The sequence below is a fragment of the Ostrinia furnacalis genome, unplaced genomic scaffold (assembly GCF_004193835.3).
Source record: "Ostrinia furnacalis isolate ACB-3 unplaced genomic scaffold, ASM419383v2 OfSCF7642, whole genome shotgun sequence".
Lineage (NCBI taxonomy): Eukaryota > Metazoa > Arthropoda > Insecta > Lepidoptera > Crambidae > Ostrinia > Ostrinia furnacalis.
The window spans coordinates 936,045-960,168 of NW_021137881.1; the positions used below are offsets into that span (position 1 = coordinate 936,045).

Consider the following 24,124-nt stretch of genomic DNA (forward strand, 5'->3'; position numbering starts at 1 on the left):
AATGAATTAATTTACTTTAATTTCATTGTAAATAATTTGATATTCATAAATGAATGAAATAAATATTTGTTTTAATACCTATTATTAATTTTAATTCATTCCCTGTGATTTATGATCCCATTTTAGCCATATTGTGGTAGTTACGAGAAATCAGTAAAAAAGATTTTCTTGTGGATACTTATTTTAATATCGTTCTTATTCATAAAGCTAAAGATATGCCTATTCTGATACTTCAGCAACACTTCCAAAATCCAATTATGATGATTTACAGCTCAGTATGGACGCTCTGTAGATGAAAACATATATTTCGATAATATTTTTGTACGTGCGCTTACGCATTGATATGTCGTTACCTATTCGTAAATTATAAAGTACAGCATTTTATAAATTGACAGCATATTATGTAAGAATGATACAATTTTTTAATCTACACTCAACATGCACGGTTCTAGCAGATTACAGTTAAAAGTTACCATCTACTTAGCTACATATTAATATGAAGTCTGCCATAATGATATACATATGTACTGTGTATGTATCTTTATATGTTAGCTAAACATTAATATAGCTACTTATTTTAGAGGGTTAAAATCTTAAGAGAAAAAAGTAAAAACACATGCACATTAAATATTTACATTTTATTAAAATTAAATTTACATGCATTACGCACTTTGATATTAGTAAAGCTAAAGCATCCACTCGCAACTTATGAACGCCTCACCTGTAAGCATACAAAAACCACCTTAAGCATAAAACTTGCTTTATTTTTTCAACTCTCTCACAAGTTTAGCAGAACTAAATTTTAGCCCGTAGTAACTTATTCACCTCGTAGGCTATGTGATGACTATTAATATCCATCCTCCCTTTATTAAGTCCCATGGAGATAGCTAACCTACGACTCTATTACACAGTCCCCTGCTGGTCGTAAACCTTCCAAAGAACAATTTCTTTGGAAGGTTTACGACCAGCAGGGGACTGTGTAATAGAGTTCGTGATTTGTAAGCACAATCTCCCGTTTTTTTTTTCATTCAGCTGCTGCACGCTCCTTAAATTCGTCGATGCATCGAGCAGATAGGCTTCAACCACACCAACGACTGCTGATCGCCATCGCCGGCGCGATCATAGGCCAAGGATAGGTCGCGCGACCTGTCATTTGTCGTCTGTTGGTGTGACTGAAGCTTTAAGCTCGATTCACACATATCAGTGAAGCCACAGTTCCGTCACAGTCACAGTGGCCGCTCAGTTCAGTATCAGTGCTACAGTGTTGCGTCAGTGAAATATTTTGAATATTTTAAATTGTCAGAGAGCTGTTTCAATATTCTTGTNTTCCCTGTGATTTATGATCCCATTTTAGCCATATTTAAGTGGTAGTTACGAGAAATCAGTAAAAAAGCTTTTCTTGTGGATACTTATTTTAATATCGTTCCTATTCATAAAGCTAAAGATGTGCCTATTCTTATACTTCAGCAACACTTCCAAATGATTTACAGCTCGGTATGGACACTCTGTAGATGAAAACATATTTTTTGATAATATTTATGTACGTGCGCGTACGCATCGTTATGACGTTACCTATTCGTAAATTATCAAGTGCCTTTTTAAATTGACAGCATATTATGTAAGAAGTATACAGTTTTTTAACCTACACTCAACATGCACGGTTCTAGCAGATTACAGTTAAAAGTTACCATCTACTTATCTACATATTAATATGAAGTCTACCATAATAATATACTATGTATCTTTATATGTTAGCTAAACATTAATATAGCTACTTATTTTAAAGGGTTAAAATGTTCTTTCAATTCGAGATTAAAGTAAAAACACATGCACATTAAATATTTACATTTTATTCAGATTAAATTTACATGCATTACGCACTTTGGTATTAGTAAAGCTAAAGCATCCACTCGCAACTTATGAACGCCTCACCTGTAAGCATACAAAAACCACCTTAAGCATAAGACTTGCTTTATTTTTTCAACTCTCACAAGTTTAGCAGAACTAAATTTTAGCCCGTAATAACTGATTCACCTCATAGGCTATGTGGAGACTATTAATATCCATCCATCCTTCCTTTATTAAGTCCCATGGAGATAGCGAATCTGGACGTAAACTTTTCAAAGAAACTGTAGTTTGTGCTTTGTAAGCACAATCTCCCGTTTTTTTCATCTAGGCGCTGCACGTTCCTTGAATTTGTCGATGCGTCGAGCAGATAGGCTTCAACCACACCAATGACTTGACTGCAGATCGCCATCGCCGGCGCGATCATAGGCCAAGGACAGGTCGCGCGACCTGTCATTGGTCGTCCGTTGGTGTGATTGAAGCTTTAAGCTCGATTCACACATATCAGTGAAGCCACAGTTCCGTCACAGTGTCCGCTCAGTTCAGTATCAGTGCTACAGTGTTGCGTCAGTGAAATATTTTGAACATTTTAAAATGTCAGAGAGCTGTTTCAATATTCTTGTTCAGAAACTATGAATTAAGTTATTTTGTTTTTGATGCCGCGGCGGCGTCCGTGATCCGACAAAAAATATGTCCGTGATTGCCGGTGTCGGCACTGACACTGAGAGCACTGTGTCGTCACTGACACTGACAAGTGGGGATGCGTTCATAGAAACTGTATGAAATAATATTTCGCACTGTGCCGGTATTGAGCCTGAACTGTGACTTCACTGATATGTGTGAATCGGCCTTTAGGCATTATCTACATGCACTGTAAAGTAGGTATGTTGACTACCACCACCTATTATTACTTATGTATGAGTGCTTACGGCGGGGTCTTTGAAGATCTCGTCCTGAGGCAGCTCGCGGGTGGCGATGAGCTTCTTGAAGTATTCCACCGACAGCTTGGGAGTGCGCGGCCTCGCGGGGTCCGTGATGTCCACGTAGTAGAAGCCGAATCTCTCGCTGGAAGTATTATTTATTGTTTTTTCACATCATTAACTCGTGGTAACAATTGATTTGTATTGTGTCTAGATTATCTGGTACCATAGGCAACAGCGTTAACTATCCATTGCCTGTCATGTCGTCTCGTTCTATCGCAAAGAATCACCATTTGATGAGAGCGAGAGCAAAAACGGAAATGGATAGTTAACAGTGTGGCCGTGTGAAGGGCTACAGAGATTTTTTCCAGCCGACTAGGGTATTAAAGTACGAAAAGTACCTAATTGTAAATACGCATTGAACTCGTAGTACGGAATTTCTCAGTCAGCAAGACTTTTTTTTATTTAGACTATTGATTAAATTAATTTGGTGGGTAGTTCACCAATCCTTCTTTATAAGCTGTCAAAATGTAATTTTCCTTGTCTTAGTATTCATTTCAAAGTGATTTTATAAAATATTATAAATTATAAATGGGGATAAATCTAGTGTTTATCCCCATTTATCTTCTATCTATTAGAGGTGGGCGCCACGCCGGCGCGCCGCCGCCGCCGCGAAATTTTTCACGCCGCCGCCGCCGACGATCGGCTGTCGGCGCGCCGACTCCTATACTGCACTGACTATTTGTTTTTTTTACAAATGTTTCTATTGTGCGGGAATCGAATCCGCGACCTCCGGCATAGATTACGAACGTACCACTACATCAAACGGCCAACATACTGAGTGAGAGCCTCGCAAAGCCAATTCCTTAGCTTTGGTGAATTATCCATAAGGCTGGAAAGCCGGCTAACAAAGTCTCATCCTATCGTTCTATTAACTGGACTCTTGTATTGTCAAAATTGTGGGAAAAGACCGTCTTTGGACGTTTATCCCCTTGCTTAAGTATGGCCCATGTAGTAATCGACCATCAATTTATGGCATAGTTTCAAGTCAAACTCTGTGACAAGATTTTTTTTAGTTGCAGAGCTTGAGTATCCCAGTACTCCATAATTGATCCGGTCCTCTACAACATAATATCAATAATATTTACTAGTAAAGTAGCTCAGTCACCAGAAACAACTGAGGCCTTCCTCAGATGTGAACAATGATCTTAAAGCCACTAGACTGTTGCAAACTCAGCTAGATGTGACTAATGCTTAGCTGACCCACTAGCGCATAAAAGCAAACTCCGAAGTCTCACCATAACACGTTTAGGACATGAAACTTATCCTCCGGCCAAACCGTTTTGTCGGCGTGATCAATATACATACCTCCACAAAATTACAGCTCTCTAGTGCCAGTAGTTTCCAAGCAAAACCTCGGACAGACAGACAGCCAGACATATCGAAACTATAAGGGTTCCTTGTCAGAACTACGGAACCCTAAAAACGATAAACCGATCTGGACATAATATTATGGCATCTACCTAAATGTGGTCGAAAACCAGCTAATCCAACATTCTATTTGCNAATGGAGAAGTTTCTAATTTTTTTCTTTTAAATAAACTTGAAATAAATATAAGTAAAACTAATAATAATTGTGAAATAATCATGAAAATATCTCTACAAATAAATAAGTTACATAGCCCTAAAATTGCGCATAACTATTCACGCCATTTTGATCGGTGTATTCACGACAGTCATTTGGAGTACAAACAGTAAATCACCCCTGATCCAGCCAGTGCTGTTGACAGGTTCATTTTTTTTAAATCTAGCAGTTTTTAATTTTTCAGCTAGGGTCACACAAGATTCTTTCTTAGTAAAATTTTGTAACCTTTTTTTAAAATATCCCAGACCTGGCCATATTATACAAAAAGAACGGCACCGCCTATGTTTCAGTTCCACGCGAAAATATGTAGGTAATTTAAATAATTTATTTCTCAGACATTTCTTGATCGATTTCAAAAAAAACTTCACCGTCTTTTTTTAGTTTTGGTATATATTTAAATCCCATTCAGAGAAATTAGTGTTTTTAACATCAGGAACTTCTCCATTAAAATGCTGGAAGAGCAATTTATTTACAAATACCTCTCTATCTTGATCTTCTGTCTATTGAAGAACAAGAAATGCAAGTGGAGTTCTTAGAATCGTTTTCTAGTTCTGAATGAAGTGATAAGTTAAAAGTATGATGCATAATAAAATTAGTTACTTTAAAGTAATATACGATTCACTTAATTTCCAAGACATTTTCCTATGTTAAAAACCTGATGTATAACAACATTCTTCATACACATACCTACCTAAAATGTATATTCGTACTTCATGTTCATTAATATTAAAGTCATAAAAGTAAAAAATTAAACAGTATCAAGATCGTTTATTCCAATTTCCCTAGTATTGCTCTCAACAAAGTTTATTTTCCCTATTTGCCATGAGATTCTGGTACACCTATATAATAAATCTGTAGAGAGGTCAATTCTGTACATGAAATATATTTTCAAAATAACTATCAGGGGGTGATTAGTGATCGATACTGATGCCAAAAATGCAATGAGTAAAATTTTTGTCTGTCTGTCTGTCTGTCTGTATGTTCCTTATAGAAACAAAAACTACTCGACAGATTTTAACGAAACTTGGTACAATTATTCTTCATATATACTCCTGGGCAGGTTATAGTATACTTAGGAGCATCCCACGGCAACGGGAATTAGCGGGAAAATCCTTTTGTATGAAAAATCTAAACCGCTTAAGTTAGACGCTTGAAATTTGGCATGCAGGTACCTTAGTAAACTCAAAGCTTAGTTACAACAGGATATTGCAAAATTCCCACGGGAACGGGAGTTAGCGGGAAAAAACAGTTGTATGAAAAAATCTAAACCGTGTAAGATAGATGAAGGGGGTAAAACGAGATCCACGCGTACGAAGTCGCGGGCGGCCGCTAGTAATTTATAATTCTGTAAAAAATTTTTACAGAACTTGTGCCTCGGAATTGATTGGTTAATGGTAACACATGATTCATGTAAGTATTACTTATGTAATATATTGTCTACTTACGAAAATCCAGCTCTCCATTCGAAGTTATCCATCAGAGTCCAAGCGGTGTAGCCGAGGACCTTAACGCCATCATCGTAGATAACGTTCAAAATCTCTCCCAAGTAATCCTACAAAACAACAAAGCGATTAATTTCGCGTTTTGATTAGATAAATATATATTTTAAATCACATGACTTACGTTGAAGTAAGCGATTCGGCCGTAGTCTTCCAAAGTTCCGGGTTGGTCTGAGAAACCGTTCTCGGTGATGTAGATCGGTGGGTCGTTGTAGGTGCTCTTACACCAGCGCAGCAAGTTGGCGAAACCAGTAGGGACCACCTGTGAACATGAATAAAATTATTGTTGGGCAAATGTTTGAAGCTCGTAGAGACGATGGCCGTTGGGGCAGAAAAGTAATCGAGTGGCAACCACGGGCTGGAAGAAGTAGCGTGGGCAGGCCTCCTACTAGGTGGACCGACGATCAGGTAAAGGTCGCGTGAAGAGCCTGGATGCGGGCAGCGCAGAACCGTGCATTGTGGAAAACCTTGGGGGAGGCCTTTGTCCAGCAGTGGACGTCATTTGAAGAAATGTTTGAAGAAAATTTCCAACAAACAGGTTGATAGAAGTCTTACCCTGAGCCATTCAGAAGCAGAATCTCCACCAACTTCCATAGTAGTAACAGCTCCAATGTCCTTCAACCAAGATGGAGACTTGGCGGTAGGATCCACACCCGGACCGGTCACCAAGAACGTGGTGTAGTGATTGATGCCAAGGAAGTCAGAAGTACCCTTGATCCTTTGTAGCCAGTAATCATCGAACTGCTCCAGGCGAGACTTGGGAAGACCCTCAGCTGCACTTTGCTGGGCTACATTTTCTACCATTGCTGCAGGGTATCCTCCTTCAGCAGTGAAGATAGGGTGTGCGAACCAACCGAACTGAATCAAAAAGGAATATAACAGTAAAGTAAACGTTTCAATGAGAGAATAAATGAACAACACCTTATTAGTCAATTCAATAGCATGCAAAAACTACCTTGAACTGGTTTGCAACTTCAGCCAAAGCAACTTGCTCAGCGTTATTGGGGTCAGCAGGTTCGTACCAGATAGAATTAATAGAGATCATGATTCTGCCGTTTTGTACTGATCTGTAAGTTTCGTTGTATAAATGGTACGCCTCAGCGTGAGCCTTCAAAAGGTTGTCACTGCACAAGTAGTTGCCAACACCGTGGCTGTCGATGGCTGGCGCTTTCTTAATGTCGCCGTATGCATCCTCGCAAATTTCGTAAGGCTCATTGAATGTGATCCAAGACTTGATCCTGTCACCGAATTCCCGGAAACAAAGATCAGAGTAGTCGCGGAAATAGTCAATCATTTTAGGATTGGCCCATCCTCCAAGATCTTGAAGAGTTTGAGGTAAGTCCCAGTGGAACAGTGTAACCTAAAATAAAGAGAGAAATGGTCTAATATTATGAAAGTAGGTAATTTTACATAGAAGATTGTTGTATTCCTTTATTCGGTTTATCCTTTTTGTCAAATTAATTTGCTCGGCCTTTACCAGTGGTTCGATGTTCTTCGCGGCGAGGGCATCGAGCAGGTCGTTGTAGTATCGGATACCGTCAGGGTTGACGTAGTCTACACGACCAGTGGGCAAGATGCGGGCCCAAGAGAAAGAAAACCGGTAGAAGTCAACACCGATGTAAGCCAGCTCATCAACATCCTCCTGGTATCTGTTGTACGAGTCGCAAGCAATGTCTCCGTTGGTCCCATCAGCGATCAGCTCGGGACGAGTGTGGGAAAGGCGATCCCATACATTTTCAGATTTTCCTGGAATATATCGTAATTTATAATGCTTTTAAAAGCAATGATATTCAAGTGTAAATAAGTTGTTTATCATAACGAAACGGAACTCCATCAAGTGTCTGACTAATCTAAGTCACGAGGATACCTCTCATCTAACATAGACCACTTATATCTAGTACGCATCTACTACACGGGTGGGCACATAGGTACATCTTATTAGATAAAGCCATGACTATCAATAGTCAATACTGACATTTATAATCCTCCTCGAAACAAGATAAGAAATGTTATTTTTATTGTGTAAGAAGTTAAGAACTCACCGCTGACATTCCATGCACCTTCGATTTGGTGAGCAGCAGTCGCTATCCCAAAAGTGAAGCCTTCAGGGAACTTGGTGTACCCTGCAAGGCATCTGTAAAAAAAAGTGTCATGAAATATTTTTGTTTAAAAAATATGCTACGAGTTGCAAGTTGCTACGAACTACAGGACTACGACTACGATGTCGTAGTTTCTACAGGGATTCTCGTAGCATATCCCAGGACGTTTGTTTCAAAAGTTTTGCGTGGTTCTATGTAATAAATAATAGTGATAAAAACCTAACAACTTACTATCTATTTTGTTATGATACCTAGTTAAATTGAGGAATATAATTTATTTTTATCAATATATTTAATAATAAGAATCATATTACTTGAACTTAGCCCTCTCCTGATTGTGTATGTTATAAAATGACGCATTTTGAACTTAGGCAATTATAGATGTTTGTTTAAATTGTTAAGCTTTAAAAGTAGGTACATACCTAAATAATAAANTAATATTAATAAAAGAATAATTTCTGAGTATCAAAATAAGTTTCACGAGAAATGAAAAAAATATGATCATTTTGGTTGGCAGAGAATGCTATCCGGCATTAAGTCCGCCACAGTGTAGGTACTTGTATGTATGTGCAAGTTTTAAATAAAAATATTTTTTTTCAATGGGATGAAACAGTATTTCTAAACATATTTTTAGCACCAACTAGCAAACTCTCAGTAATATGAGGCTATGACACAGGCTGTCACAGGCATAATAGTGTTTATAAAAAAATGGGTGCACTGTATAGGTAGATATCGACTAATTACTAACAAACAATAGGTGATTCTGGCTGTATAAATGTGGACATGATTAAAATATTGATCAAAAGCGTCATTTTAATACATGTACGAGTATTTGTCGTCCAGAGTCGATATCATGCAATTGGTAAGTTCCAGTAACGTCCCGTTTGCATACAAATATTGATAACTGTAACATAATAACAAACAATAAATAGTTATAGGTGTCAAAGTTGAGTTGAGTAAGTAATTTAACTATAACAGTTCGGTTGAATACCTAAATTATGCCAATCACAGGTCGACAGCTCAAGTTCATCTGCGAAGCATTGACCGATAAAACTTAACCTCATGCTTTTTATTGGTCAACGGACCATACGGCCTTGCTGAGGATGTTGGGAGTTGTTCTTGTAAACAAAGGTACTCACGTGTGGCAGAGAGCAAGCAGTCCGATAAGCGTCCAACTCGCCATGTTGAGAGTGACGTCCCGCTGAGCCGCGATTCCTTGGCGCACTGCCGGCACGCAGCAACGACACACCTTTTTACTGAACTAACGGTATCTCAAGAGGCATCACCATTGAATTTCTCACCTTACAGATAAAGTCAAAATAAGATAATTCGATAACACCCGCGAGTTACTTATGTAATTGTAACTTTTTGAGAATTTTAACTCGCGGATAAGTCAATGTTCAAGTAGTGTTTGTTGGTCCATGAAGATAAAACAGTCAATCATAGTGATATAGCTAAAGTAAAAGTCATCTCATAGTTAGATATTTTTATGATGAGAAGCATTGACTACGAGGTAAATTGGGTTTTTAGGTACAAAACTATTTCAGAAATATTTTCAATAATAAACAGTTTTCATTAAAACAGGATATTTTGTTTGAAAATTGAAAACTAAGCTACCAAAACAAAAATTAAGGAAAAATTATAATTATATTTTTTCCTTAATTTACGGCTCGACCTTACAAAGGCTTCGATGCCATTGATTGCATTGACAACGGATTAAGGAAGGATGACTTGACCAAAAAGGAAAGAACCTACCTACCCAATTATCATTTTAATTAAATTTAAAATCTAAAAATTAATTCAGATAATTTACCGCTCAACTCATAAACATAACCTACTAAGGATTGACGGCTTTTCCGAATAGTATTCGAAATTAGTCAGAAGATATCATTCTCCCATTGTGTAAGTCGCATGGACGGCACAAGGGCTTGCTTATCGTAATACCTACTCGACTTCTTGTTTAAAATAAGACAAGTGTTTATATCTCCCGAGGTTTATTATCTACAGTTCAAGTTTCGCCATTTTCCTGAATGGAACCGGCCCTGTCAGCACCTCACGCAGTTGCAGTTTCAACACTCTTCAAAGTCCAAAAAGGACGTAAAATGTGGTCTCTACAGAAAACTTATTTAAAAACAGCTGTCCGATAAAATTTCATCTAGCTTAGGTTTCGTCAAGTAGTCCCTGCATGACGCACAAATAGTCCACGGAGGTGGCGAGCGAGTGAGCGAGCAGGATGCCTCTGGTGAGCACCTCCCGGACCTTCCACACGTCGTGCAAGTTGCACGGGCGGAAGAACACGGCAAGTGCTCGCCGCATGATGCTCGTGGGAAGAAACCGCCATGGTTGGTCGAGGCGCCAGCTGAAATTGTACGATTCCATGTAAGAAAATGGAATGAAATTATGCGTGTAGACAGAGGCAGCTTTACCCATGGTGCAGGGTGTATGATGCACACGGGTGCACGGTCCCATGGGGGCGCAGCACCCTTACTAGAGATTACTAAAGGTAATTGATNTTAATGATTGCTCACGGGCGCTACATGGGCTAGAGACGGGTCCCGTACTTACGTAGTGGCGAAGGTCCATTTAACGAAGTACGTTTTAGCGAAAAACATTCATGGTGGTACGCTGAAGCGAAAGGCTACTGAAGCAAAACACACGCGACCGAAAAAGTAATTTGAATTCTGTACTTTCGATGACAGTCTCTGCTTGTAGACGTTAAAGATATTTATTGATTTACTCCTCCTTACCTCAAATAGAGCCCCTCATATGTGAAGTAAGTCATCACTAAGATGAACACCGGGTAAATAAGGGGCATAATGACGAGCAGACACAGAAGCATAGTTCCAATGAGTTTGAGGAAGGTGGGAAAAGGCGCGCCATATCGCCATAGAGAGTGTACATCGTTGGCGAACTCGCGCGCAAGCACTCGCAGCCGACCCAGTCGCGACGCCGAGCGTAGCTGCTAGAGAGATAATACTTTACACACAATTCCATCAAATATTCGTGACATTTTCGATAAATTCATACACAAATAAATTAATGTATAGTTTTCCTTCGCGAGCTTCATGGCAGGCATTATCTATCCGTTAACCATTGCTGGTGAAGTTTTATAGGCGTTCAAGATTTAAAAACAATTGTAGCTATAAAGTACCCAGTAGAAGGGGGTAAAATGGAACTTTTAGATGTCCATTAATCTGAGATTTGTAGTAAGTAGATCCTATCTAATCACACAATATTATAAGTAGGCTGCAATGACAGTTTCCTTAACTTGCAAAGTGTTTATAAATTATTACATTTTAACAAAACTGCACTCTTACTTGAACCATAAAAACTTTGTTAGCCCGGCGATATGGTTTCATACTGGGCCCAGTTTTGGCTTTGGTATTTTGGGTCACTAATATTATTCCCAAACTTCATACTTTTGCATTGTAATTTATAACAGATGATCTAATTTTATATTTTTTCTATTTTTTATTCATTTTGTAACATTGCACTTTAAACTCATACGTTTTGTCATCTTTGGACATCTTATTGACATTGACACGGACATAATCATAGATTAATAAAACCATAATTATTTTTATCATTATCAACTTTAAAATTATTTCAACGTCAAAGATAATGTAGTTAATAAGACCTAATTAACAACCTAATACGTTACATAATTAATTATGTAAACCAATTATAAAACAACATATAAGTTCCTCCAGGGTTTGCTTGCGTTTAGAATATTATTGTGCTTTATTATTTATACTAGCTTTCCGCCCGCGGCTTCGCCCGCGTGGAATTTTGTCTGTCACAGAAAAACTTTATCGCGCGCGTCCCTGTTTCAAAAACCGGGATAAAAACTATCCTATGTTCTTTCCCGGGACTCAAACTATCTCTATGCCAAATTTCATCAAAATCGGTTGCGAGGTTTAAGCGGGAAAGCGTAACAGACAGACAGACAGACAGACAGACAGAGTTACTTTCGCATTTATAATATTAGTTGGGATTACTTTCGCATTTATAATATTAGTTGGGATTGTATTAAATGTAGCTGAATTAGAGTCTAAGCTCATGAAACAGTAGCCTTTAATAAAACATGTTTGATGATGTTAAAATAACAGGTAATTCGCAACAATTATTGTAAGTACAACTTCAGCCGACATGATGTCGACAGAATTAACTTTAGACGATATACGTACCTATATTTACGTCTATTTCATACACATTTTATATTCACAAAAATATGAGTATTTTTAGTTAACGTTATCTGCCTCGATATCAATAATTTGTTTGTATTAAATAAATAAAACTTATCAGTTCGTTCTTATTTTGAAGTCCATCGTACAAAATTTAATCTAATACTATTATAAATATTGAAACCCTGCATTGAATGCTCATTTGTGAAAGCGGGGCGCTAGCCGAATAGCGTCTAGTAAAAATGTTTATTTATTTATTTGCTATTGCGTTATTTTTGCTTTTTACACATGTGGTGTTTAACTATAATGTGAGAGCACGGGCGTTGAGGAAAATACCAGGAATGAAAGACCAATTTATAGTCGGAAATGCATTAGAACTTCTGCTTTCACCAGGTAAAAATAATAAAAAATATGGATAAAATAATATAAGCATAAAATTTATATTAATGTAATCAGTGGTAACATAGTGTTTTCGGATTTCAGTGGAGCTTTTTAAGCTACCAAGAAAATACGCACAAAAATATGAAAAAATATACAGATTTTGGTCGTTTCCTTTTGCAGCTGTTATGATTTACGAACCAAGTGATATTGAGGTATGATTTTAAAATTCTATTCTAAGTTACGGCTTTATACCTAATCTTAAAAAGAGTCCTTCGACGTAATTATGCCAATTTTGTTAAATTTTTTGTAATTTTCCTATTCTTGCACGTATAGGTTGATAAGTATATCAATATACCTACAATAGAGCATTTAATAATGTTATAATTAATCGCCATAGTGATAATTGACAAAACTATTATTAGGTATAAGAATGAGATAAGAATTAAATCATTTTGGATTATTTATAGGCCTGATAGACCACTCATTTCAACTACAGAATATCTCTACCTACTAATTGCTTGGGGGAGAACTTTGTCCAGCTGTGGACGTCTTTCGGCTGAAACGAATAAACGAACGAACTAATGTTTTACAGAAAGTGTTATCCAGCACAAAACATAATAACAAAGGTCCGCTGTACATGATTTTGAAACCATGGCTGCAAGATGGACTTCTTTTGAGTAACGGTAAGTAATATTAAATATTTTAACATGTTACCACGTTTCAGATAAAAAAATGTAAATAAAACGACATAATTTATCAGTTCACGGGAAATGTTACATGCCATTCATCAATACAAATATTATGTATAATGTTGAACTTCGGTCTGAACGAGATAAAATTATCACATTTTAATAGTGTTGAACTTTGAGGGCCAAATAAATCAACCACTGCACATTTCAGAGCTTTTTTTATCAATAATAATGACTTATTATTATTTAATAATTAGGCCATTGCCTTTTCAAGTCAACGACCCTTAATTGATATTGATATACCTAATGGTTCAACGTTTCTTGTACTCCATGTGCTGTAGCAGAAACTTTTGCCAGATAAATCACTTTTATTTAGGTTTCTTCGACTTAACAAGGCTGCTACACGCGAGGTCATTATTCGTAGATCACAATATATTTTTTACTCAATAAACTTGTGCGATTAATTGAATCAGAATTTTTATTTGCGTTGGTACCGTATGTTCTAACTAAAGAAAATAATGCAACTTGTTTACCAAATCGTTCGTGTGTCTACATTGATAACTAAAGCTTTTAATTGATGTTGAAACTGAAAGATAGACTTCAGTACCTACCTAGGTAAATTATTCCGCAGTTACTCATGGTCTGATATCATATGATGACACATATTTTCTTGTGGCTACGGGTATTGAATCAATAATAGAAACTACAAGGAATCTAACCTACATAATATAAAACGACAATGAATGCCAAAAAGGACGCCCGCTTAGGTACTAACATCTTGGCAGCTAAAAATACAGTGCCACAAACTGCATTGCTCTCTCTAGATAGGTACATATTTTTATTTCAGGTTCAACCTTGATATGAAAACATAGATGATTTTAATTATAATTTAATTTTAAGGTGCAAAATGGCAGCAACGCCGAAAGATTCTGACGCCTGCCTTCCACTTCAACATCCTGAAGCAGTTCAGCGTGACCCTGGATGAGAACAGCCAGCGAATGGCCAAGTCACTGGAGAAGCTGGATGGGAACAAAGTCGACGTGGTGCCACTCATCTCGGAGTTCACCCTGAATTCTATATGCGGTAAGACTTATTTATTGAGACGACATATCTTTCATACTTTTATGAACTGGCACGCCATTAAACCATAGTTTTTGCATATCAGTGGAAGTCTGGGATGTTTTTGTTTACAACTCACAAACATTGAAAGAAACAAAAAAAGCTAATTTAATAGTTATTTGAAAGCTTTTAGAATTTTGTTTTTTAGCCCTGTGCTTGGCCGGTTTTTTTAAATTTAGAATTCAACCAAAATAGTTTAATTAGGTTAAAGTAATAATACCTACTTATTACCTAATACCACAATGTAAATACTAAATACTTACGAAAATAAATAGTACTCTACCTATTAATATCAATTATTTTTGCGCGCTCCTCGTCATTATGATTAATTAATGTTGAAAATATTAATTAATGTAAAGTCAAGAATTATAGTTTGATAGATATGTGCATTATGTAATCAATCTTAATTAGTAATGTAAATATTACAGTTGTTAATAATTATATTTTACATTTATCCAACTATTTGCCTTCAAACGAATGTAAGGAGTAATTGTTAACATTACGCTGGGTTTTAGTTTCAGCAATTGTAATGCAATTATTACAGTTTAACAGTTTTATAAAAAGGCGATAATAAATCAGATATTTTAGTAACTGGGTATTTATCTATAAAATAAAGGTCTCTTTTAATTTTAGAAACATCAATGGGTACTTACCTCTCTGACGAAACTTCTTCAGTAGCAATGAAGTACAAAGAAGCAATATACGAACTCGGAAAGATGTTCGTTGAGAGATTCACCAAAGTGATTTACCTGATAGATTTCTTTTTCTCTCTGTCCACGATTGGGAGAAGACAGCAAAAACACTTGAACACTGTGCACACATTTACCAAGAGGATTATACAAGATCGGAGACATTATGTAGAAGAATTCGGAATCGATATCAATGAACATAATATTGACCAAGAGGAAACTTTCTATACCAAAAAGAAGACGGCTATGTTAGACCTTTTGATATCGGCTCAAAAGAAAGGATTAATTGATAATACTGGTGTGCAAGAAGAAGTGGACACATTTATGTTCGAGGTAAAAACTACTTACTTTAAATGAACCACGAAGAAAATAAAGTTATTAGGCTAACAATGATAAAATAGATTATTATTTAAACAGGGTCACGACACTACTGCTGCAGCTTTAGCATTTGCTTTGATGTCAATCGCCAACGACAGCAAAATTCAGGTACTTACCTATACAATTTTCTCAAGTAATTTGTAGTACTGAGATCTCTAATTAATGATTTTTGTTGTGATTATTTCTAGGGCAAAATATTTGTTGAACTTGACGGAATATTTGGTGGGTCTGATAGACCGACCTCTATGGACGACTTTTCAAAGATGCATTACTTGGAGTGCTGTATTAAAGAGACTCTACGACTCTACCCGCCAGTGCACTTCATGGCTAGGCGATTAGGAGAAACCGTCCAGTTAGGTAAGATTTTTTTAAATATTTACATGTCTATTTCGATAGTAAAATACTAATCTACAACAGACGATAATTATGCAGATTACGAAACTATCAGTCTTATTAATAGTAAATCGCTAAAATTGATAAGTTATTAATCTTGTTTGTGTTGTTTTTAGATAATTACACCGTAGACGAAGGAACTATGTGCGTAGTGCTCATCTACGACATGCAACGACGAGAGGATTTGTACAAGGATCCACTGAAATTTGATCCTGAGCGCTTCTTCCCTGAAAATAGTCAGAAGCGCCATCCGTACGCGTATATACCGTTTAGTGCTGGCCCTAGAAACTGTATAGGTAGGTACCTATCACAATATTTTTAAATAATACGTGTCGCTAGAAATTATGTAACCCTAACGAAAGTTACAGATAATAACTTGTACAAATATTTTAAGCAAAATCTAACCTTAATAAATTCGGTTGTATGTCTGTGCTACGTCGTAGCAAGTTCTCTTCCTTTTGAACCAACATCTTTTGTAGCTACGTGCATATTGCAAAAAAAAGTACGTTTTCTATAAATGTATCCAGATAAAGAGCACATAAATTAATTAAATTCAATTTGATTTGATCGAGTTTATTGAACTCGTGAATCATAAATGAATGAGTTACTGTTAAATATTCAATTGGAAATCTCGTAGCATATTTATTAGGGTGTATCAACTCTACCTAGTGTCTAATATCTAATACCTATTTACAGGTCAAAAGTTTGCTATGATAGAAATGAAAGCAGCATTAGCAGCTGTTCTACGGAAATTCCGACTGGAGCCCGTGACCGGCCACTCGGACATAGAGATCACAGCCGACGTTGTTCTGAGGACCTCCCATCCGATATACGTCAAATTCATCAAGAGAAAATAGACGAAATATTAAGCATAAGTTAAGATAGAAAGGCGAAAATAAAGGTAACATTCCTTAATAAGTGACTTTTATGTTTGAGTTGTCGTTTGTTTGTTAAATAAATAATGTTAGTAGGTATTCCTACTACAAGATTAATGTGTGTTTTATAAGAAGTATTACATCTCTGTTGAGGCATATCTATATAAATTATACTATCATGCATTTGTATTGTATCTGCCAAATAAAAATTTGTTATGCGCTTATTGAGTTTTGTAATTTGGTCTTTTTGTTCATTTAGGTACCTACTATTTCTGGTTTACTTAATGTTGAAAATGAACATCTATCTATTGCCTTAAAGTATTCTATTTAATGAATCTACACGTTTTATGATTATTATATCAATTCAAGTTTTAAAGCGTGTATTTTAATTTCATTTTATGACGTTCCGGTGACTGTTAAATGTAAAGCTCTACATTTCAGAAGTATCCATCATTTTGTATGCGTGAATCTGTATAAACACAGTGATATTTTTTTATTGATTTTCTTATGGTATTATCTTAAGGTACCTTGAACTTATTACACTATTCACTGCTAAGGTTATCGAAATTAATTGATACTTCCAATATGTACAAGAAAAACTACACAATATTTGACTGAAATAGAGCAGTTTGATATAAAAAAAATGTTTTAACATATACTAGTAAATGGCATAATGACGGTCATAGCACAAGAGTAAATACCTTTATATGTATGCGTTCATTTATTCGTTTAAATTGCCCATTTTTACATTGATAGATTAAGCATATGAAATCCTGAATTTTTTCATTTACTTTTTAATGTTTACTAAATAATTACAAACTTGCGTTACAAAATATCGAAAATTACTTATGTACGTACATTTAAGCACTTCCATGCGTGAAATTATTCGCAATTAGGTAGGATGACCGATTACAGCTGCCACACCGATGTACCGAGTTTTAGTGTTCAGTTGAACGCATTTTGCCGTTCTGCACGGACAGTTTGTGTAAAAATGATAGTATATCTGCTTATTGCAGTAATTATTGTGTTGTGTTTCGCCGAACTCTACTTGAACCACAGTAAGCTAGCAAGAGAATTGAAAAAAGTACCCGGACCGAAGAATCATTTCATCCTGGGAAATGGCTTAGAAATCATTGTATCGCCAGGTAAATTACAAAATAAATTCATTAGAAATCTCGATAACAACTGAATCGAAAATACAAACGGTCAAACATATTGTACCTACTCATATTTTATGTATTTGTAATAGGTGCTAATTTGCAATAAAATGTGTAGTCAGATGTCTGTACACACTGGTCTGGTAAGTATATTTGCCAGTATCGGTGTAATAAGCAAAATTATTAGTATTTTCATTTTTGAGATATTCTCGTTAATTTAATGACTAAAATATCTAGTAAAAAGAACAAAGGAAAATTATTAATTAATGAACGTTTCATTTCAGTCGAGTTATTTAAGTTGGGGAGAAAATATGCCAATAAATGGAACGGGATCTACAGAATTTGGGCGTATCCTTTCGGTGCCGTGAATATTTATAATCCAGAAGACATCGAGGTAAACATTTCATCTCTCTTTAGTATTTAACTTGCTCGCTGTATTACAAAGATGTTTTTGTATAGATTTTGAATTTGGAAGTAGGTGTCCTTCATACAGAGCTACAGACATTTAACGTATTAAAATATTATTTTAGGTAGAAAGTAGGTACTACACTCCGATCCGCTTAGCACACCAACAAATGATATTTTGGGCATATTTGCCCATTCGGGCAAATATTTATTTAAGCCGTATCTTTTCGACTTCATGAACATCCGGATAATATATTGATATTTGCATGTTAATGGAACTGCAACAAGTTATGTTGTATAACCTGCTTTGTCCTATGTTATGTTACAGTTGTATTGTATGTATGTATTGTGCACCAAATAAAATAAATAAATAAATATATTTTCTAGGAAAATGTTCAAATCTTAATGAATGGCATAGGATAAAAGTGTCCTCAATTAAAAGAACATAAGTATACTATATTACAAAAGTATAATATATTTTTTACAAAACGCCTGCAATTTAGGCCATTGCAGCACTTAGGTACTACCACCACAGTTAATATTAAATGGTCATGGTAGCAAAACAGGTAATTAATAAAATTTTAAAAGAGGTGATAACATCTTTATTACTCGACACGTTTATATTCGTTCGCTCTCAGGACTTTTTTCATTGTGATACGAGAGATAGTACATATTTTCAGCAAGATTTGCATCTCAAATAAGTTTTGTAAAACTTCACAAAATCCGAATACTGTATTATAATCCTCAAGACATTGAAGTAAATTATTTAGTTATTGTAGCTTCGATAGTGTGTAGGTACTTAGTGGAAATGTATAAGAGGTTAAAAATAAAAATAATAACAATAATAAAAATATTGTAATTGCATGCTATAAGTATTAAAACATAATGATGGTCATAACAATAACAAGAGGTGAGTAACAGATGCAGTCGTCGGTACTTAACTGATAATAAAGTGAATCGACATATTGTGTACAGTTAATTATAATAGGACAGAAGATTATGTTGTTGCTAGGACCAATTAACGTAATAAACACTTTAATCGGCCTTAAGGTTAAGCTTTGAGATATAACACTTATAAAATTAAATATACGTTTAAAAATATCAAATAACAAGCCGCGGTTTCGCTCTTGTGAAATTCAGTTTTTCACAGATCGTTAGGTATATTCTGGTGTACTGTTTGTACATAATAACAATAATAAAAATATTTTCTGCTCGTTTGCCTCCTGACACATAAAAACAAAATACTTACTGTAAATTTCATCAAAATTCGTTAAGTAATTTTTGACTGAAAAAGTAACTAACATCCATAATTCACAAACTTTTACATTTATAATATTAGTATGATTTATAAACTTCTATTGAAATAACGAATACAGGCCTACTTGAATTGAGATCAATTGCATTATTTTTACACATTTCCTCATGTTTTCAGATAGTGGTGTCGACTATGAAACACAGCGACAAAAGCCCAATATACAAGCTGCTAAAGCCCTGGCTTCGCGACGGACTATTATTGAGTAGTGGTAATGTTCTATAGCTATTTAACCAACTTCAAAAACGGATGAGGTTTTTAAGATACCTTTTTTAAATAAATAAAAATAACTCGCTTTTGACGGAAATTTCAGCACAAAATCTAGTAGTATTCCGTAGTTTTTGGCTGAGCTCAAATCAGTCTATTTGGATAAACGATTTTATGATTATGAGCATAGTTCAATCTGCAGAATGTAAATAACTTATGCTGCTTTTTCAGGTGCCAAATGGCAACAACGAAGAAAAATTTTAACACCAACGTTTCATTTTAACATCTTGCGGCAATTCTACGTTACTCTGGAAGAGAATAGCCGTCGTTTAGTAAATAAGTTGGACGCAACGTTGGGAGAGCCTGTCAACGTCACGCCGCTACTCTCCGAATATACGCTGAATTCCATTTGCGGTTAGTATAGTAAACAAAATGTAATTCTTCTGAACTATTTTTTTTTAAACCTATTTAACTTTTTCGTCAAATGTTTGTTACAATCCAAAACAAGATTCTTATGAAGAATAGTTGGAAAATTTTACGGGAAAATCTTGCTAATTTTCTTTTTCCTATACATTGTTGGGTGGAATGATGTCTATTGGGACATTCGGGACTGATACTGAAATGATTGACTTACGAAATATTTCAAATTGCAGAAACTGCCATGGGAACACAATTAAGTGGAGAAACTTCCAAATCCGCGAAATCTTACAAAGAGGCTATTTACAAACTTGGAAATTACCTAGTGGAAAGATTCGTCAGGATTTACTTATATTACGATTGTTTATTCGCTTTTTCTACGCTTGGGAAAAAACAGAAGAATGCTTTGGAAACGATACATCGTTTCACAGATAAAGTCATTCGTGATAGAAAAGAAAATTTTGTTGAACAAAACACAGAGACCGAAGACGGCGACGCACATTTATATGTGCACAGAAAAAAGAAAAGGACAGCAATGTTGGATCTGTTGATAACGGCCGAGAAAGAAGGACTGATCGATGAGTTGGGCATAAAAGAAGAAGTTGACACATTTATGTTCGAAGTATGTACCTATTGTACCTACACCTATCAACTTTTGCTGCTTGCTTGAGGGTTTAGTAAACTGGGGTTATGAACTATTATATTCTTTCAGGGACATGATACTACAGCAGTGGGGCTAACGTTTTTCCTAATGTTGTTAGCAAATAACAAAGAAGCACAGGTACCGATATTTCCCTTTATTTTGTATGTATTTACAGAAACGTTTTTCAGGCTTTAACAAATTATCCTTTTTGATTCAGGACAAAATAGTGGCAGAGTTGAACGAAATATTTGATGACTCGAACAGACCAGTGAAAGTTGAAGATTTGCCTAAGATGCGCTACCTGGAATGCTGCGTCAAGGAATCTCTACGGCTCTACCCACCGGTTCATTTTATAAGTCGTACAATAAGTGAAACTGTGGTGCTAAGTATGTATATTTTGAATGTCTATGAAGTCTAACGCCCGTATTCACAAACATTACTATGAGGTCTCACAGTGCGCGTGGACGCACAGGGTTCGCACGAACCAATCACAGAGCTCTATTCAACGCTGTGCGTTCGCTTTGCTGCTTCACTTAAGCAAGCATCGTTTGTGAATACGGGTGTAAGGCTGAGTTACACCACCTTATTTTAACCGTAACAATAACCGGATATTTATAGATTTTTGACATTTGTCAAGGTTAAAGTAAGATGGTGCAACTCAGCCTTATTGTACAGAGGTCGGCACATCAAGCTTAACACGTTAGAATCTTATGCAGTTGTAATAACAGTGATTTTGCAACGACGTTTATTCATGTGCTGTCGACTGCAGTCTGCACGTCAGCTAATGGCATTGCCCGTAATTTTCTTTGATATGTGAAAGGAGTATGGAAGTGATAGTAAGTAATTTTCAATCAAACAAGTTAGTAAACTGTTATGCACGTGCTATTCTTCTTTTTGCAGGTAATTACACCGTACCAGCTGGTTCGTTGTGCCATATACACATATACGACTTGCACCGTCGCGAGGACCTGTTCAAAGACGCATTGAAATTCGACCCTGACCGGTTTTTACCGGAAAATTGCATAGGACGGCATCCTTATGCGTATATACCTTTCAGCGCGGGCCCTCGCAACTGCATAGGTATATATCTACAATCTATATACTAGCACATTTTTTGTCATGTAAAGTAAGACAATAACACATACGAGAAAGGCCAATAAAAAAAGATAATGCGTAAACGCACATAAGAAAAGATAATGCGTGTCGTAGGTTTTATTCTACAGTCACTCGGGGCGACTGATACCCTTCAGTATCAAATAGGACCAAAACATAATTGCGAATTCAGATTTCTCTCTCTCTATTTCAAACCATCCTTGTAAACAACGAATCAAAGTTAGTCAAACGAATTAAAGCTTACAGCTAAATAATAAATAAAATCAAAGTGAAAAATAAAAATTAAATTCGCAATTAAGAAGGTTTATGTCACCCAGACTGACTATTCTAAATGCTAAACAAAATCCACTGTATTTCTTGAAACCATATTCCAAATGGTAGGTACTACTATTTAAATACACGTTTATCAAAACACGTTTGGCTAAATGCAAAAAATCCGGTGGGTACCTACCTACCTATAGTCGTAATTTTAAAGATTCATTTTCCTAGGCATATTAAGATGAAATCTTCAACGTTTCATTTAAGATTACTAAATATTTCGTATTTTCGTGCATTATTTCGTTTGTTCAACAAAGTAAGAGTGCATTGTATCATTATCTTAGCGTATAAATAAAGTACCTACCTATGCGTAGGTTATAGGTAGGTACGTCTTACTCATGCACATGCCTCACAAACAAAAATATTTCTTTTGTTAGACTTTCAGGTTTCTGAGAAATGTAATTAAGAAAAGAGTAAAGAAGTTTTGTAAATTACAAATTATTCTATATTACAAAATGTATTAGTACATGACACAAACAAATTTATTCCTTTTGTTGAAGACTGATTAACGCTCCTGAAATTGTCTTAAAGAAAACCATAAAAAGAACATTAACAATTAATGAGTTTTCACGTTTGTAGGTACCTAGGTAAATTACAAATTATTCTTCACTAGTGGCCGCCCGCGACTTCGTACGCGTGGATCCCGTTTTACCCCCTTCATCTATCTTACGCGGTTTAGATTTTTTCATACAAATGTTTTTTGCTGCTCCTAAGTAGGTATACTATAACCTGCCCAGGAGTATGAAGAATAATTGTACCAAGTTTCGGTAAAATCCGTCGAGTAGTTTTTGTTTCTATAAGGAACAGACAGACAAAAATTTTACTCCTTGCATTTTTGGCATCAGTATCGACACGGTATCGATGACTAATCACCCCTGATAGTTATTTTGAAAATATATTTCATGTACAGAATTGACCTCTCTACAGATTTATTATAAGTATAGATTACAAAATGTATTAGTATAAGTACGCTGTTATACAACTTTGTATTTCTAACTACAGTCATGATGTATCATTATCAGTCATGATGATCTAGCTTGTTAGTCTGACAAAAATGAATATTCTGATAATTATGTTTAAAAATGGTAAACAAAATAAAATAGAAGCTTGGTAAAGTAGCGAACTCTATGTTACCTTGGTTGCATACGACAAATATAACTTTGTGAACTTTATATTTATCACTTTTGTGTAAGCAGGAAATAAAAGTTGTGTTAAGCCTACGCACCAAAATATTTTACACGGCATTGAATTTTATTAAAATTCGTATTTATACCTTACTTATTTTGATAATTGTCTCAATGTTGGCTGGCAAGACAACATTTTAATGTGACATGTAAACTATGTAAAGCCTCCATGAAGGCAAATGCCATACTTAGGAATCTTTTAGTCATAATAATCAGACTAAACATAAGGAAATGTTTAACTTTGACTTTGTTGATCTATAATTGCTTTCAGGTCAGAAATTCGCGCTGATGGAGATGAAATGTGTCGTTTCCACGCTTTTGCGTAATTATGTCCTGCTGCCCGTGACGCGACCTTCGGACATCGAGATTGCTGCCGACATTGTCATGAGAAATAATGGGCCCATAAATGTCAAGTTCGAGAGAAGGTTCAAATGATAATATAGAACAAAATGTACCGTATTAATTAATATTAAGTTTAATATATTATTACGTTAAATAATTCGTTCTTTTTCTGAATTATGGAAATACAACATTATCTTACAGAACAAAGACTTTAATTACTATTACTCATAAAAACAAAATATTCACCAAAAACAAAGGAGAAATCGCAAAAACAAAGTTAACATTGACTATCGCGGTTATCGTGGTATTA

The 24,124-nt window shown here is 35.6% G+C and overlaps 4 protein-coding genes across 6 annotated transcripts; 2 read left to right on the forward strand and 2 right to left on the reverse strand.

Annotated features, from left to right (window-relative positions):
• Positions 1-189: 189 nt before the first annotated feature.
• On the reverse strand, positions 190-9,254 carry LOC114365764 (myrosinase 1). Of its 3 annotated transcripts, none has more exons than XM_028322419.1 (9): positions 9,148-9,254; positions 7,952-8,043; positions 7,387-7,655; positions 6,865-7,269; positions 6,465-6,767; positions 6,034-6,171; positions 5,856-5,962; positions 2,775-2,910; positions 190-286 (listed from the first exon to the last, which is right to left on the reverse strand). In XM_028322419.1, exons 1-9 carry the CDS (start codon positions 9,189-9,191, stop codon positions 266-268), a joined length of 1,515 nt encoding a protein of 504 aa, XP_028178220.1. In that variant the 5' UTR covers positions 9,192-9,254; the 3' UTR covers positions 190-265. The 3 variants fall into 3 exon arrangements, with proteins under 3 accessions (XP_028178220.1, XP_028178222.1, XP_028178223.1); XM_028322421.1 differs by lacking the exon at positions 190-286 and adding an exon at positions 1,470-1,505; XM_028322422.1 differs by lacking the exon at positions 190-286 and adding an exon at positions 1,833-1,932 and having other exon boundaries at positions 9,148-9,253.
• Positions 9,255-9,760: 506 nt separating this feature from the next.
• LOC114365784 (uncharacterized) lies at positions 9,761-11,525 on the reverse strand. The gene is made up of 3 exons (XM_028322453.1): positions 11,326-11,525; positions 10,756-10,967; positions 9,761-10,367 (listed from the first exon to the last, which is right to left on the reverse strand). Exons 1-3 carry the CDS (start codon positions 11,365-11,367, stop codon positions 10,169-10,171), a joined length of 453 nt encoding a protein of 150 aa, XP_028178254.1. The 5' UTR covers positions 11,368-11,525; the 3' UTR covers positions 9,761-10,168.
• Positions 11,526-12,370: 845 nt separating this feature from the next.
• LOC114365742 (cytochrome P450 4C1-like) lies at positions 12,371-16,975 on the forward strand. The gene is made up of 9 exons (NM_001437136.1): positions 12,371-12,585; positions 12,676-12,785; positions 13,166-13,256; positions 14,163-14,345; positions 15,015-15,403; positions 15,488-15,556; positions 15,637-15,805; positions 15,958-16,137; positions 16,538-16,975. Exons 1-9 carry the CDS (start codon positions 12,435-12,437, stop codon positions 16,696-16,698), a joined length of 1,503 nt encoding a protein of 500 aa, NP_001424065.1. The 5' UTR covers positions 12,371-12,434; the 3' UTR covers positions 16,699-16,975.
• A 698-nt stretch (positions 16,976-17,673) lies between these two features.
• On the forward strand, positions 17,674-24,017 carry LOC140534819 (cytochrome P450 4C1-like). The gene is made up of 9 exons (NM_001437137.1): positions 17,674-17,861; positions 18,158-18,267; positions 19,711-19,801; positions 20,029-20,211; positions 20,451-20,836; positions 20,927-20,995; positions 21,075-21,243; positions 21,758-21,937; positions 23,744-24,017. The coding sequence occupies exons 1-9, from the start codon at positions 17,708-17,710 to the stop codon at positions 23,905-23,907; spliced, it is 1,506 nt and encodes a 501-aa protein (NP_001424066.1). The 5' UTR covers positions 17,674-17,707; the 3' UTR covers positions 23,908-24,017.
• Positions 24,018-24,124: the final 107 nt, after the last annotated feature.